The sequence below is a fragment of the Drosophila teissieri genome, chromosome 3L (assembly GCF_016746235.2).
Source record: "Drosophila teissieri strain GT53w chromosome 3L, Prin_Dtei_1.1, whole genome shotgun sequence".
NCBI classification, from domain to species: domain Eukaryota; kingdom Metazoa; phylum Arthropoda; class Insecta; order Diptera; family Drosophilidae; genus Drosophila; species Drosophila teissieri.
The window spans coordinates 16,969,828-16,986,397 of NC_053031.1; the positions used below are offsets into that span (position 1 = coordinate 16,969,828).

General features: G+C 43.2%; 1 protein-coding gene across 10 annotated transcripts in view; it reads left to right on the plus strand.

Annotated features, from left to right (window-relative positions):
* The window catches only part of LOC122618539 (RNA-binding protein Musashi homolog Rbp6), a 178,461-nt gene that overhangs the window by 11,292 nt on the left and 150,599 nt on the right, over positions 1-16,570 (plus strand). For all 10 annotated transcript variants that reach the window (XM_043795047.1, XM_043795048.1, XM_043795050.1 and 7 more), the window contains exon 3: positions 6,095-6,135. In XM_043795047.1, the coding sequence (XP_043650982.1) occupies positions 6,095-6,135 (41 nt within the window). The remainder of the gene's footprint in view (positions 1-6,094; positions 6,136-16,570) is intronic.

The following is a 16,570-nucleotide window of genomic DNA, read 5'->3' on the forward strand; positions in this document are numbered from 1 at the left end:
TAAAACTATTACGGGCAGTTAGGAATGTCGAGCAGTTAGTTGTTGGTTGTGAAGTGCAGCAGGTATTTATAAATTGAAGGAATCTTTCTCGGAGGGCATTTGTACGGATTGCACGGGCTTAAGTGCTTTTTTATTTGTCAGACTGTATCTAAAATGTATATTTTTATAAAAAAGGGCGCGACAAAATGTATTTGTATTGTTAACAGTCTTAAATATTAATCTACCAAACGTTCATTGTCTTAACTTCATTATCCGAGTATTAAATAGCTTTTTCGTAACGCTGGGTTCACATAAAATGAAATCATCTGCCAACATTCTTTTGAAGAAGCTACGAGTTAAAGACGATCAATCAAATTTACTTTAGAACTGAATACTATAACAATGTAAATGTGCAACTGATGACGGATTTATGAGCTATTAAGCCGCAGAGTTCCAGAACCTCATATTTAATGCAACTTTATTTAATAGTCTCGCAGCTGGGCGCCACATTGTTGCATAATGCGGACTGTCCGCTTTCAAAATGCCACAACTCGGCACCTTTTGGATAGACTCTCTTCTTGGCCCTCGAGTATCTGTGTGCGCGAGTGCCTTTGTATGCGTGTGTGTATCTCCATATGCGCCCCTTTGTTGGCCTCTCGACATGCAGAGTTCCCCCCAACCCGGCTGCCACCCCCTGATATCCCACACCACCCACTTGCCGCTTTGTCGCTGCTCACATAATTTGTCATGTGAAAAATTACTAAAGTTACAAGATCTGCACTTTTATTTCCATGTAAGCGGCAAGTCCACGCAGCGGATATGATGATGATGGCGATGGGGATGCACGGAGAAAATAAAATTCCAAGCTGACGGATTTGAAATAATTAAAAGAAAGTTAGAATTACCAGGCATCGTATTCTGCTTGAGTTGCAGTGAGTTGAATAAGTTGACTAAACTTAGCTGCTTTTAGGATTAAGATTATAGAGATGAAAGTTAAACAAGTTCCGTATCTTAATTGAAAGAGAAAACTTAAACTGCCAAATTGTTAGTATAATTCTTTATTGTGAGTTTAGTTTTAATTTAGGTTTTCGAAATTAAAACAGAAAACTGTTCTTGTTTCGTGAAGAATTCTTTATTTCTTTACCCTGACTGGGTTAGCATTCTTTGATGGTAAAATACTACTAAAAAATTTAAATAAACTTTAAAATCTTAAACCTCTTTCGACTTCTGCAGCTGTGTGAATTTGTTCTCTGTGTAGGCAGCGAAGAGGAGATTTAGGGGAGTTGTAAGCCGAACAAGAGGCGTGCGTGTGGCAAGGAGGGGGGCTTGGCGAAAGGGGGAGGGAATGAAAGGAGAGCAGGGGTAGCTGTTTTGCTATTTTCCTTTTTTAGTTACTATTTTGCACATTTTTCTATTCAACAATGAAGCCACAATAGAAAACGTCAACTAGTGCACAGAGAGAAAAGATGATGGGATAAAAAAACTAGAAGGGCGGGGCGGCGAGAGGCGCCGAGAGGCGGCCAAAGAAAGGCAGACAGAGATGGTATTATATGCAAATGTAATGCAGAAGCGAGAGGGCAACACTTGATGTGCATACAAAGTCTGAACGGATTTTGAATGGCAAACAAGCGGCAAGGCGAACGGCGACTGCGACTGCAACTGCAGCAGAGGCAGCGGCAGCGACTGCGGCAGAGCCATCAGCGGGCGCCAAGTATAAAGCCCAGCCCAGGGTAAAGCCAAACCGAGCTAGCCAAGCCGCTCCGGGTCCGGGTCCGGAATATGGGAGATGGGAAATGGGAAATGGGCAATGGGTCCGGGAAACGGGTCAGGGTACGGATCTGCAGCCGAACAATTACACTGAAAACTACTGAAAACTATAAGTATAAAATATAACCAAACGCGTTACAAGCTTTATAGCCTTTCGGTAAAACCAAAATATAATATAATCTTCGTTGAAATACGACCTACAATATTTTAAAAACCATAACCGTCAACTTTAAACACAGCAATAGTAAATTGATTTACAACGAGCTTGTCGTTACTAATTAATGGTTAATTGTTTACTTGCCAAGGGCAACTATATAAATTCAATGTCCTCTTGATATACATATACATATATTCAAATTTATTATTTTTATAATTTATTAATACCCTTTTCTTGCAATGTACCTTTCAATACCTCAGCCAGCTCCAATCAAGCGTTGTACACACGATGTTTGATGGCGCTTTTTCGCCCAGTGTGTGACTGGGACAGACCGTGAATGGGCGCTGACGACTTGCGCATGAATGGCCCAAGTGTGCTGGCAGCGGGGAGGTGGGCATGTGGGGGGGTTTCAGGGGGATATATGGGATGGGAGAGGGGGCTATGTGGAGAGCGGACGGATAGACAGACGAAGGCCTATAGAAAAGTGACGTGCGCTTTACAATTATTTCGTAATGCAAGCAAATGTGACCGAGCTGAGCAGACCAGAGAACGGAGCGCCAATAGAAGCTCGGTACACTCAAAAAAGAGGGAATCACATTAATTGGGCTGCATTTTGATTGATTTTGATGTGCATTAATCATACATTGTTAAATAAATTCTCATCAAAACACGAATAGGGGTGAAATAGAATGCTATGGCTGATGAACAAGTTTTCGAAATGGAGCTTGCATATGTAAGCTGATTTAATACTTTGTAAATATTTTTGAATACCATTTTTGTGTATTGACTTTTAAATATTTAAATATTATATTAAATCCTAATATAAACTTTTTATTAATCAACTTTTGGAATAAATACTTTGAACCAATCTTATGATGCAACAAACATCTACAGATATAAATTGTTATAAGTTTGTTTGAATTAAATAAAACAACCCGCACTGATTTGCTTTGTTTTTCTTTCTTTTCAAAGAATTAACAATCATTATACACCGTCAAAAATTCGGAAATGTCTTCCAAATGTTGTACGTTATAAAATTTCTGAGTTATTGTTTTTTTGTCTACTAGCCCTTCGGTATTTATTCATGTTACAGCTTGAAGTGTTAAACATTTGTTTAGTCTTCGTTGACTGGCTTATATTGATATACGTTTAAAATTCTATCTTGGTATTTAAAATATATTGTTATTGTTAAAATGCACTATATGTATTTAAAGAGATCTGTGGATGGGGGAACAAAAAATCCGTCAAGGATGTGCACACAGATTTATTTCTTGGAGTGCAGACTAGACTTGCAACTTAGGCTCAGGCAGTGGGTGACAAATGTCAGTCGGTGGTTGCTCTACCAATCGGACATGTTGCGTTGACTTGTTTATGACTCTGGGCTTAGCAGCCGCACACTAAACCACGCAACCACTCAACCACTGAACCACTGAGCCACCCAAAACACCCAAACACCCGGCCACCACCCACCATCCACCAGCAACCAGGAATGAATTGTCTGAGGGGGCGAACTTGTGGGAAATCTGTAAATAGCTGCGAAAACTGCATAAGCCGGGTGGAGGAAGCCCAAAGCCAAAGCCTGGGGATCTGCATAGACAAAGGCAAATGTCATCAAAGTTGGCACCCGCGGGAAACTGAATGCCAGGCCAGAGAAAAATAAAACAATTGACGAGGGACATCACTGCGTATGCGTAATCTTGTGCAATTTGTTCAGTTGAACTCTTTAAACTGACACCTTCCCAGCCCAGCCCCTCCCTCTCCCCGCCCCCCCTCTTCCCACGATGGCTTTCCATTTCGGGTTTTCCATAGTGCTTTTTTCATTTTTCATTTTTCTATTTTGTTCGCAATTACGCGTCGCGCAGCTGGACACAGCCAATGCAAAATCAGAGCCTCAGTGCACAGACTCAGATTTGCTGTGTGGGACAAGGTCGCATTTATTTGGTGCACTTGCAATTGGCCAGAGGTGTGGTTGCTGCGGGAGGGGCGGTACTCGGGGGGAGGGGGTTTGTCACGCTGCGACCGAAGGTCACCTGCAGTGCGCCCCATGCCCACAGACAATGTTGCCAGTGCTGAAATATTATGAAATGAATACAAATATGTGCGGATCAGTCGGCGGCGTCATCCTTCAATTGGTGGCGTTTTCAATGGGAGCAGTGGGTGGCAGTGGGTGGCAGTGAGTAGCAGTGAGTGGACCTGGGTGACAAAGTAGATATCGAAATGTGATGGATGGATTCAGCCGTGGATTTGGCCGTGGTTTGTCTTCGAAACCTCAAGTTGAAACGATGAAATGATTTTTATTGGTATTTTAATATGATTCAAAAAGGCATTATATCTAGTGCTGACGAGCGTTTAAAGGCATCATCTCTGTTTGTTGACTTTTAAATTTAAACTTTGCTGATTGCACTCAACAGGACTCCGCTTCGACTGTCGCATTTCTGTTTGAAAAAATGCCTTGCCATTTATCAGATATTGTTTGTTGTCTCTACTTTCCACGAAGATTGATTATTTGCGAAAGGCAGAGGCCTAAATCGAAGCCGAGCGGAGAAACAGGGAAAATCCAAACATTGATTAATGACAAATTGTTTGGCATAGTCTAACGTGCAAAAAGTTTTGGGTTTCCTGTCGAGTTGCAATTCGAGGCCTATTTTCACCGGCAAAACTGTGCAAACTCAGGCCGAAACGGTTCTGCAGTGCTGTTACTTCTGTTACTTTTTGCCCCGCCTTGCCAACGCCCATCCACCCACCTGCCGCCCGTTTTCCAGATGTTGTTGTTGACGCTTCTTCCGTTGCTTGGTTTAGTTTTTCTTTTAGCTTACTTTCCGCTTTTGTTGCTGCCGCTGCTGCATTTGTTGCTGCACATTTTATTAACATTTTCATTTAGTTTTGCACTCTCTGTCCCCCAGCGCCTTGTTTTATTTTGCTTTTCATTGCAATTTGTGCTCCTATGCATTTTTGTGTGTGTTTTACATTCGTTTTCGTGTCGCCAGCAACATTGCCTCCAACTGCATTTGCCACGCCCCTCCACCTACAAAGCGGACCACCCACTACCCACCCTTCACCGCCCACTGCTGGTGGGTCACCACCCCCTGTTAGACCGCTCCACTTCCCCTCGTGCCGCTGTTGCGCTCTTTTGCAGTTTGTTGAAGTTTTCATAATCATTGTCGTCGTCGTCGGTGCTTTTCCTACTGCTACTGTGTTTCCACCGCCTACTTTCGTTTCGGGCACAGCCTTTGCTTTTGTTTTCCACCCGCTTTCCCTGGGGAAAAGCCTATTTCCATTCGGGGCTCGGTTTGTCGGCCAAGAAAGTTCATAAGTTCACTTTAAGATGGTTTATCGCTTAATTTTTCTTATTACCTCCCTTAATTCCGGTAATATGCTTGATACTTCTACGTCGAAGTCGGGAAACTATCAAGTCCCAACCTTATATTTCTGCTCATTAAATTCTTAATTAATTTTTAAGAAATTTCAAACTTTAAAATATGTGTAATAACTTCTTTCCACCGGTACAAAAATAGTAACTTTTGAGTATTTTAATTTTGTTGTAAGAATGATTTGGCAAATCGATCGGATATCCCTACCAAGTATGAAATGATTCCAAATTTCTTTACATTAATACTTCATCGCGGTGAGAAGTGCATCCGAGCAGTCTCCTAATTAGGGCCATTTGCTGTCTTCTTTTTTTTGCATAAGCCGCTGCAGCGGCTGCCTGGAAGGTGTGGGGGGAGAGGGGGGGACAGACGAGACAGGGTGGAAAGGTGGGAGGGAGTGGGTGAGATTTCCAGCACGAAAACAATGCCGGGAAAGCGGCTTATTTTCTATGATTTAAATAATGACGAAGACAGCAGACAACCGCAACTGGAACTGCAAGTGCTGCAGCTGATGATGATTGAGATAATGGTAATAATGACGAGGACGGGGGCATGTTGGCCAGAATGGTAGACCTTCGACAATGCAAGCCTCCTCCTCTTGTTTGGGCCAAAGTGAAGAAGCTGGTGGAGAAGGCTTCCGGACATTGGAGCCGATAAGAGATCGCCAGCTAGCCAGCTACCAAGCAAGCCAGCTCGCTGTTTGTTTGTTTGTTGTCTTTTGGACAGGCCATAACATTTATCTAATTTTTTGCTCGTGCCTCGTACATATAGCTAATGCCTCATTTATCTTATACTTCCCTTCTCTTGGCTCTTCTCGTTTCAGAAAAATGTTCATTGGCGGCCTCAGTTGGCAGACAAGTCCAGGTGAGTGAAAATTAGTGGATCTGCGCTAAAAATTGACTTGGGCCTGATAAAGGGGTCAATTAGCAGAAGAGTTAAGTAGCAATCCTGCGCTAAAAAGCCACCAGGAAGTGGGGAAATCGGGGCCAAAAACAACTTCATAGCCACAAATAATATTACATTTTTTACTACATCTTTTTAGCCATACAGAAATCGTTAAATTATTTTTGTATGGCTTTGTAGTCCAATATTAATTTTAAAATGGGGAAAAGTCAACTAGTAGAGCTACCATTTAATGAATAAATGAATTATATTTAAAATATAATTAAAGCGAAGTAAATTATTATACAAATACTTTATTAATCAGTCATTTAATCTTAGTCGTAATAAATAACGTAACTTAAATTCCATTCTTTTTATTTGAATTCTCATAGGAATAAAACACTTTAAATGGGTTTTTAAAGACGACTCTAATTCTAGTTATTTGTTTTCACGATATTTAACTGATAACACCGAAGTTAAATCTATATCTCAATTTCTCAATCGAGAATTGATTTTCTCAGGCTCCCGAGATGTGTAGAAATTTGTGAGGAACCGAAATTTTGTATCTTAATTTCAATGGGCTACGAATTGATTTGATTTCAGTTTGTGTTTATGTGAGTTCACATCAGTGTGAGACAACAATGAATCGAAAGGCGGGGTTCTGTTTAAATTGGAAATTGTAATTGATCAAATGCTTGAGATTTGCTCCCTTTTTCGAATCGAATCTGAATCTGAATCTGACGTCAATTGCGGGACGACTTCAGATACGAAAACCGAGATGCACTGGAACTGCGGGCTGGGGATGAAGCCCTGCGGGATTTCCTCCATCCACATCTTATGCAGCCGCATAGTTTCATTAGGCTAATCAAAAGGCAACTTGCCATCAAAGCTCGCTGGGCATGCATATTAACCGAATTTGGATGGCACTCGAGTGGAGGTCTGCAAAGTAGGGATTGCAGCCGTCTGGCAAGATGCGCTTGCCTTTTGGGAGCCCTTGTATGTAGTATCTGCAGTGCTCACCCAAAAAGAAAGGAAAAGAAAACCCATACCCTGTAGCACACATATATCGCCGCTTTGTGTTGTTGCTTGGACCGCTTGCATTTTTGTTTTTTGTTTAGCGAATTTGTTGGCTCCGCCCATCATCAGAGTGCCACTCGGCATTACGCTAACATATTATAACCTATAGCGCATATCCACACACACGTTTGTACACACGTTTTCACGTACATACATACATATACGGGTATACGAGTATAGTTGAACAGTCAATGCGGTCTTTGGTTTGTCTCTTTATTTTGGCCTTTCTCAGTGTTTCCCCCCGCCTCTTGGGTTTTTGATTTTTTCCGAGGACGGGGGCGAAGGCGGGGGCGGGGGCGGTATGGGACCGGTTTCCTGTACCTGTGCCAAAAAATTTTCAAATTTTCAAATGGCTTCTTCAATACGAATACGAATGCCGCCCCCTCCCCCACACCCTTTGCTCGTTTAGTTTTGGTTTGGTTTGGTCGGTATGAGTGTTTTTTTGCCCGGCTCTTTTGTTATCTTTTCCCATTTCGGTGGCCGATGTGTGTGTCTTATTTCTTTTTTAATTTTTATTTTCGCTTCTTGGCAGCCGCCAGTTGGCCCCATGGAGCTGGTAAATTAGGCAAAAGCCAAAGGGCCCACAAGAACTTACAACAGGGGCCAAAAACGGATCGCTGCAAGTGTAAAAAATGTCTTTGGCGGAAATCGAGACAGCGCAAAAGTCAATTCGAATGGAAATTGCGGCGAAGGGTCAATGAGTGGCACGTGAGTCGATCAAAAAGTAATGGTTCTTGTAGAACCTTTGCATTACTTGGCTTTAATAAATCTGAGTCTCCCGAGCAAAAGTTATAAAATCGCGTAAAACGCTAAACTGAGTTGCGTATGCTGCTGGGAACTGCCCTGAATATTCTGTTTATTTCTGCTATGTCCGAAAATGAAGCAAAATCGTTTTTTTCTTTGACCAGAAGAAAGCAAACAATTCAATTAGCTGCCATTTAAGCGCAAGGAACCGAGCTCAGAGAAGCTCTGCGAGTCTATTTCTTTCCTGGCCCTTACTCACTACCCACTCCCCCGAACTCTTGGCCACCACCACTAGTTGTATTATTGTTAGCCAAGTTGCAGCTCTGGCGCTGAAGGCAGAGGCCGGAACAGCAGAACAGCAGTATAGCAGTATAGCTGAACAGCAGAACAGCAGAACGCCGGCTCAAGTGGCTCCCACTTCCACTCGCGCCAAAAGCTTATGCTTTGGATTTTTCGCAGCTACCGCCACTCGAGCACACAGTCGCACCAACAGCTCGGGTTAAGATATTAGCACCGAAAATGTATTTCATAATTTATGTGAAATGTATTCAAGTTCGGTGGGCAGCAGACATTTTCGGAGATTTTTAATAAAGTTTCTTGCCATATCCGAGTAGTTGCGAACAAATACTTAACTTCAATTGCAGAATATCCAGTTTATAAAAACTGGAAACATTACTGAGAGTTGCAAGATATAATTTGAGTGTTTGTGGATATTATTAATACAATTAAAAGATCTTAATTTTGGCATTTAATTTGTGTAACCTCCTGGAATCGATATACACTTCTTGCTATTATTTTGCCTGCTGCTGTGGCTACACATGCCAAGCTTCTCCTCCCGCACAGTACACACTCGAAATGTGCTGACAAAGACCTAATCTAGGGCGTCTATAAACATGCGCTCGGGTCTAGCGCATAACGTACTGGGTCTAACGGCATAGTTAGGGCTGCTTTAGACAGGTCGGACTCGCAGGCGGGATCTGGAGCGGAGCTGAGTCTCCGACTGGCGACTGCGTACGTGTTGATAACTGCAGAGATGATGGCGATGACGATGGCGACGATGATGATGGTGATGAGGGGCAGTGGAATAGACGCATCCGCATTGCAGTGGGGGCCGAAGGCACTCAGGAGCGTTTGACTCTAGCTGGGCCAAGATTTTTAATGATTGGCACGATTGTCTTAGCTACTTAATGACGTTCTCGAGTGCTGCGAACCGCCCCCGATAGGTGCCGCCTTTGTGATGCTTTCGTGTCAACTAGCAAGTCATATACTCGAATAACTTAATGAACTTTGCCGTCTGTCTGCAGATGCGGCATCCAGCCTCCAGTTGTTCCGCCTCCTTCATCCGGGAAATCATCATCGCCCCGGCGTAATTTAATTTTAATTTCGCAAGCAGTTTGCTGGAAGTAATTGTATGCATTGAAAACGTATTTGCTGCTATCGCCTGGAAACACTCGCCGCCCGATTCGACTTCGACTTTTGGTGCCTCCGGCTTTGGCTTTGGCTTTGCCTTGGGATCGGGACACATTCAGAGTCAGAGTCAGAGTCAGAGTTCGGCATTCATCTTTATGTGCATATGGATACGAGTGTGTCTGGATGAAAGGCCTTCGCTGGCTTTTTGTTAGTCTCCTCCGCTGCTCCTCTACTCGTCGTGATTTGTGTCAGCTTTAACAACATTTTTGAAACACAATACGCGACCCGCTCCGCATTCTGCTATTTCGGATGTGCGTTCAACTGAAATACTATTTATATATGCACCAAAGACACAGCTACAGCTAGAGCTACAGCTACAGATACAGATACATTTGCATCTGCAGAACGGTGCGGCACATTACTCATGCAACAAATAACCAAATAAAGAGCCAGGGCAGGGCAGGGGGCACCAGCAAAAACATCCAGAAAAGTGAATTGATCGAAAAAATGGAAAGAATGGCAGTGGAAGACAAAAAGCGAGCGAAGTAGAATCTATGCATGCATATCGCTCACATTTCGATGCCGCTTAGCGATAAAAGCGCCACCAGACTCTGCCCGAGATACTTTGAGCAAATAAATATGCATTTCCCGATTTACCCCTCTCGCCTTTTATTATTATTATTATTTTTGTTTGTTTGTTGGTTTGTTTGTTCGCCAGCTTGTGTCATGCAAATGAAAATGAAGCCAGCCCGAAGAAGAGCCTCTGTTTGCGCCGAGCATTATGGCTGTGTGCATATCCGGGCTTACTTCTCGAGCAGCGCTCCTCCTTTCGACGCCGCCAAACTGCCCAGGTAGAGTCAATAGATGGCTGAAAAGAGTTCAAAAGGTTGGAGCAAACACCGCCAGGGGATTGTCTATCAAATGTCCTGGGGAGGAGGAAAGTGGGTGCCAAGTAACCTTTTTTTGAATGGCAATGAACTGCCGGTGTCGCGATTTACTCATATTACTTATTCAACAAAGTAATCTAAGACCTTAGGATAGCTAGTTTATATTTATCTATGAATTCTTATAAAAGTGTTCTTTTTTGGGTTTTCATTTAAAACTTGTTTTTCCTTTGCGCATTGTGGAGACTATCAGCTTTTTGGCTTTATTAGAGTTTCTTTTATTCACTAGTGGAAACAAAAGAATTTCATATTTTTCATACACTTAGAAGTGAAATTTGTGGCGGAGGGTTTTCATTTAACCAAATTTTGAGTATTTATTATCATTACTAAACCATAAACATTATGCACAAGAATCATCACAAAGATCCCGTTCATTTAAAAACCAATTAAAGTTTAAGCAAATAATTAACTTACGGCTTTAAACCTAATTCTATGTGACAACTTCAAAAATCAGGAAAAAACGTAAGGTGATAATCTTTGATATTAGTTTAATTAATTTAAGTATATCTTCAGTTAGTTCTGTAAATGAACGTAGTTACAAATACCATTTGTTGTTTTCAACTGGGGTTCACGATGATTTCTTCAAATCAATCACTGCAACCGGTAATTGACCACTTAGGAAACGGGTTAGTGCGAAGACCATTTACGCGCAGCAATTAAAGTTTCCACTAACATTCTAAACTAGATTTGCGCCACTCTATAACTCTTCGATTTGGCAACTAAAACCGGCAGTCGATTGCCACCCTGCGATTGCAATTGAATCAGGAAACAAACGATGATGAAAATATTTTTGCCGCTGGTTTTTAAAATCTAAAGTTGTCAAATTTTTGGAAACACGCCCATCTCAGGATGTAGAGAAAAAGGGGGCGTGGCGCGCAGCAGCGGAGGCGTGTCACCTTCACCTCTACCTCCACCTCCGCCATCATCGTAGCCGTTGCCTCGTTCGATTTCCTGATTAATTTATGCCACTCGACGGCAGAGGCAGTTAGCAACAATTTGCCGCAAGCAGAAGCGTCAAATTGAAATAGCTCAGCATGGCAGGCGAAAAGCGGAGGAGAAGAAAATAAAATTGTCAATAAAATAAGTGCCGGACGGTTGCCCCCAGCCAGCCAGCCAGCCAGTCATTCCTCGGTTGTTTTGAAACACTCCGCCCTTTTTCTGCGTATCATCCCAATCCCAGTCCCAGTCCCAATCCCAGTTCCAGTTCCATCCGAATCCCGTGCCCTTTTCCTTTTCTCAGTCAGTCACTCAGTGCGTCCATCAGTCAAAGTTCACTGCTTCCCTTTCTTCGCATTGAATTTGCCGTGCAACATTTCCTGTTTCTTTCACAGTCGTTGACTATCACCCTCTTACTTTTCCGCTTACACTAAGAAAAAAACGAATAGAGTGCAATGTGACTTCCATTCTAAGAAGTATTAAATTGACTTTTCAAACCTACTATTTGTGCATACATACAGTTGCAAGTCATTGCAATGAGTTGTTCAAACAAAGTGAAAATGATCTTTTAATAGTAACTAATATATTTACCTAAATTATATTCCGGTGCACTCGTTTTTTCACTTGCATTCGCCGCTCTATCGTCGGCGATGTTTTTGCAGCCCGCTTCATATTCTTTTGAATGTGATTATCCGGAGGCTGTGGCCACCGCATCTTGGCTCCGATAGAAAGGTTTGTCGCACACCGACCATCCGCCTGCGATCCTTCGCTTTTGCATCGCATTTAATGTCCTGCCAGTTGGCCAATGGCTTCTGCTCTCAACGCCTCCACTTCATCCTCCTTCTGCTTCGGTTGCTCTGGCCCGTCTTGTGTCTCCAGTTTCGCTGTTTTGTTGACTTTGGCACGAGTTTGGTTAAAAAGTTCACACATGCCGCATACTACGTCTCGTTTTTCAGCCGAACAGCTGCGGTCAGAATAACAGCAGTGCGGACCAAGTTTTGGACTTAGGCTTCCAAGTTGTTGCATATGAAGTTTTTGTAAAATATTTTTCTTAATTAAACTTAACATAGCCCCTTTTACTTCAGAATTTTCATTAGCACGGTTTACGTTTTAATTTAGATTCAGTTATCTATTTGTAGCATATTCATGAAATTTTAAATCTGAATTTAAATGTTATCACATTAATTTAAAGTTTAAAAAAGATATTTGGCTAAGATTTTTATATATCATTATAAACTGAGTTCAACATTCATCTTACTTTCTATATACGGCTGCTATTATTTTGTTAAAAACTATCTGTAACTTGGTGCTATTTTTTTGATCCCTGCTGTGAGTGCGAATGTCCTGGACTGCTGGTCATGTTGTTGCGCCTTTGGCCCTAGTCCTAGACACGTTGTTGTTTCACCCGCTGCAGCGAATGCTCCTTCATCTTTCCGCCGCCTTCTCGTGTTGGCTATCAACTTTGGGGGGCGTAGCTGGTTTGAATATTTACACAAGTGACACTGAATATATAGTGCATGTGTGTATACACATATGCACACATATGTATAGTGAGGAGCAAAAGGCAACGGGGCTGCAGGACTGCTCCTCGCTTCGGTCCTGCCAACAATTAATTAACTTGTACGAAGTATCAAAATGTCGTGTAGCCTTTGGGCCCCTAAAACCGTTTTGGCTGCGGAGATTTCAACCGGTTTGCTTGCTTGCTGGGGACCTGCAATTTCAAGCCGGCGCCTAAGTGCATGCTACGTAAATTTTAAATTAATAAGCATCCAGCCTTATCCTGTACCTACCATCTACCATCTAGCAACTACCATCTACCAACTACCATCTACCATCAGCGGCGATCTCCGCCCCGCCGGCTTTCGCCTTCAATTGCAGCCGCATGTGGCGCTTGTCATATGCCATTATTATGGAATGTTCATTCTGGCCCAACTAATAGACAATTTTTTGGCAGCCAAAAACGGAACACGACAATGCGGACAGAAGGGCAAGGATACAGGCACAGGCACATGGATAGGGATAGTGCTAGAAAGAGAGGGGCAGAGGGCAGTAGACAGAGACGGGGCGTTCGCTGAGGTGGGCGGAAGGATACAAGTCGGGGCCATGTCGTGACGTTGCCAAGGATTCGCCTCGTGCTCCGTGTGCAGCGGAAGCATTTAAATTAAGGACGACACATTAAAATTATGCAATAACAACAAGCTATTATTATTATTATTATAGCAGCAGAGGGTAAGTAGGGGTAATAGTGAAGGGGATCCTAAAATATAGATTAAAGCCCGGCATGCCGCCTCTTGGCTTTTCAATTTGCTCAACCTTAACAAGAACATTATGACTTGGCCAAATACTCACGAGCAGCCCAGCTAACTAAACTTTAGCAACTTTTAGTTGCAAAAGATGGAGAGATGGTCCTGGTGCAGCACATTTAATGAGCGCTGTGAATGTCAACACCGAACTTGGGGGAGTCGCTCGTTTCCATGTATTTGGGCGGCTCCCTCCTTTTTTTGGCTCTTTTTGTCGGCTCGGGAAGTCATAAGTCGCAAGTTCTGAGCTGGGCGAATAAGAGAACAAAAAAATCGCAAAAAAAACTGAAAATAGGCAAAGCAGACGAGCAAATAGGCAGTCAGACAGTCGGGCACAAAAGTCGAGCCACTGCAGCACACAGCTCCTGCAGCTCCTGCAGCTCCTCCTCCATATATCCTCCGATTCACGTCACACACACTCGCCATCCTGGCCGGGTTATCGACTTTATGTGTTTGTTGTTTGGGCCTTGCCTTCGGTGTGTCTTTGGGCCCATTTCAATTGCAGAGCCACGTCTCCCACACGGAGAAAAGATGCCACCTAAACGGCTTGACGCTATTATTGGCATCTTAATTTCAGCACCAGGTAGATTATATTTGGGTAGCTAAACCATCTAAACGCCTGTTATATTTTACGAGACGTCTCCGTTTAACGTTAACATAAAACCGTATTGGAAATGCTGTCCTAGGCTAGACTGTCTCAATGTATTAACCTCCGGTTAAAAGTCGTGCATCTTAATCGACGACTGTAACATAAAACCGTTTTATATTTCTTTTAATTGACATTTTATTCCTATCGTAGATTGTACCTAAGTATTTACAAACGGTTAAGACTCATTTTCATAGTTTATTTGCATTTGGAATAGCTACTCGAATATTATACATCTGACGAATAAGAAAAAGATGTCCTGAAGATGGGATAAACTTTTTCCTGTGCACTTTTCAACCTTTATATTGGTTCTACAGCTCCGATTTTCTTTGAACAAGTGCAAGTTTTTTGTCCCTTCGTCGTGGCCAGTTTGTTTGGTGCCAGGCAATTTTGACACGGCAAAGGTAAATATTCTTATCCTCGAGTGTCCGAGTTCAATAATGAAAGCCACTTCGATATCTTTGCTTCCAGCTCGGTCTCATTAGAAGTTCCAGCAAACCGAACTTCGCACCAAAAACCACTGAACAGCGACAACTTTTGCCTTCATTGTTTCCAGCTCGTTGCTCCTGTTCTCCTTGCTCCTTTCTCCCTTCTCTCCTCGCAGCCCGTTTTTCACCGTTTTCCTTTCTATTTTTGAGACTCTGCCGGCTGCAGTGCCTCTAAGTGACATTTTCCCCAACGGTTGTTAACCGCTCAGCTCGGCTCAGCCCCTCCCCCAGCCCTCCAGCACCACAGCCCTTCAGCCCTCCCATTTTCCCACTTTTCCCCATTAGGAGGAGGCAAGGCACCGCACCATTGTCAGGGGCCCTAGCTGCGCTTCCGTTCGCAGAGCAGTCAAATATATTGCCAACTTCCTGCCTGCTACCAAAGCCAAGCTCCTACTTGATAGGCTTCTCTCGCACACTCTCACACTCGCACACACACGGGGAAAAATGAAGAAAATGCATGCAGCAGATTTCTCGGGACCTCCGAACACCGGATACCCTTTTCAAGATTAAAAAAAAAAAACCAATTTATTACATTCAGTTCAATTTTTTCTTCAATTTCATTTCATGTGCTTTATTTGCCACCCTAAAAAGCCCTTACATCTATGACTGCAGTTTGAAGGTTATTATTTGAAAATGTTTATGTGTAATCTTATCCTAGTTAAGTCTTATAAGTCTGATCCTACTCGTATCATTAATAGAGTGCCTTGTTATTCAAATATCTCGGTATTAATAGAATCTTTGCTGAATCTGAGAGATATCTGTCACAACAGATGAGCTCCAATAACTTCCAGGGTATGCGGCACAAAAAAATCGAAGAGATGGTGGAAATCCTGCCGGAGTCGACATCGATTAAGTTATTACGAAATTGTGCGCTACGTGTCTTCCTAGCTGAATCCACTACTCCACTGCCACTTCTGTCCCGACTTCCTGTGTTCCACGGATATATACGGACACGTATATATGTTTGTACGCGGGTCTTCGTCTAGCCAAAAGCCACCCGCAATCGGCTAGGACCTCACGTAACGCGCTGTCTGTGCCTGTGCCTGTGTCTGTGTGAGTGAGCCTTCCTCTGCGCTGTTGGTTGGCCTTAAACTGGGTCAGACCAAAAATTTGTGTAGCTCCTTTGCATAACCGAAAATTGTTTCGGTTGTTGCAGACAACACGGATGGTTGTTGCCGCTTCCTGATGTTGCAGCTATGTAGCTGCTGCTGCAAGTTGCTGCTGCGTTTTTACTGGCAGTTCGGGCGGTCTTTGCCTGGTCTTCTGTTATAATGTCAGCTGGCAGTTGGTTCTGATTGACGTGCGTTTATGGCTCTAGTCTGTCTGGTGTTGCAGCTGCAGATGTTGTTAGCGCTGCTGCTGCCGCTGCCACTGTTGTTGCCGCTGCTACTGAGGTCAAGTCAAAGCGTGTCACAACACGTCTGCTTCCGGTAGACGCACACCCTTGCACCGGCGCACACACAGACAGGGGGAGGTGTTGTTTACATATTAAAGTTGCATGACCCCGCAGCAAGAACAACAGGGGCAGCAATCATTGCATCCACGAAGTTGCAGCCACGAAGTTGCAACTCGTTAGTCGTGCAAAACGCTGCTTTAATGTGCCATCATCCTGTTTGATTTGAAGCCTGGCACGTGACTAAAACTAAAACACGGCAGCAACGTGCAACGCGCAACCTGCAACTGCAACCTGCTGAATTTTTGCAGCGGCAGTGACAAAAACAAAGAGAGAATATTTCCATTTGCCGCTCTTCTTCTCTCTTAAGCGCGCGGCTCTCTTAAATGCGCTCTTCGAGCTTCGGCGCGTGGAAAGCGCTTTTCATTCATAAAAATGGCGTCAAGCTTTTTGCCGAGTTGCGGAACAGCCACGCCAGA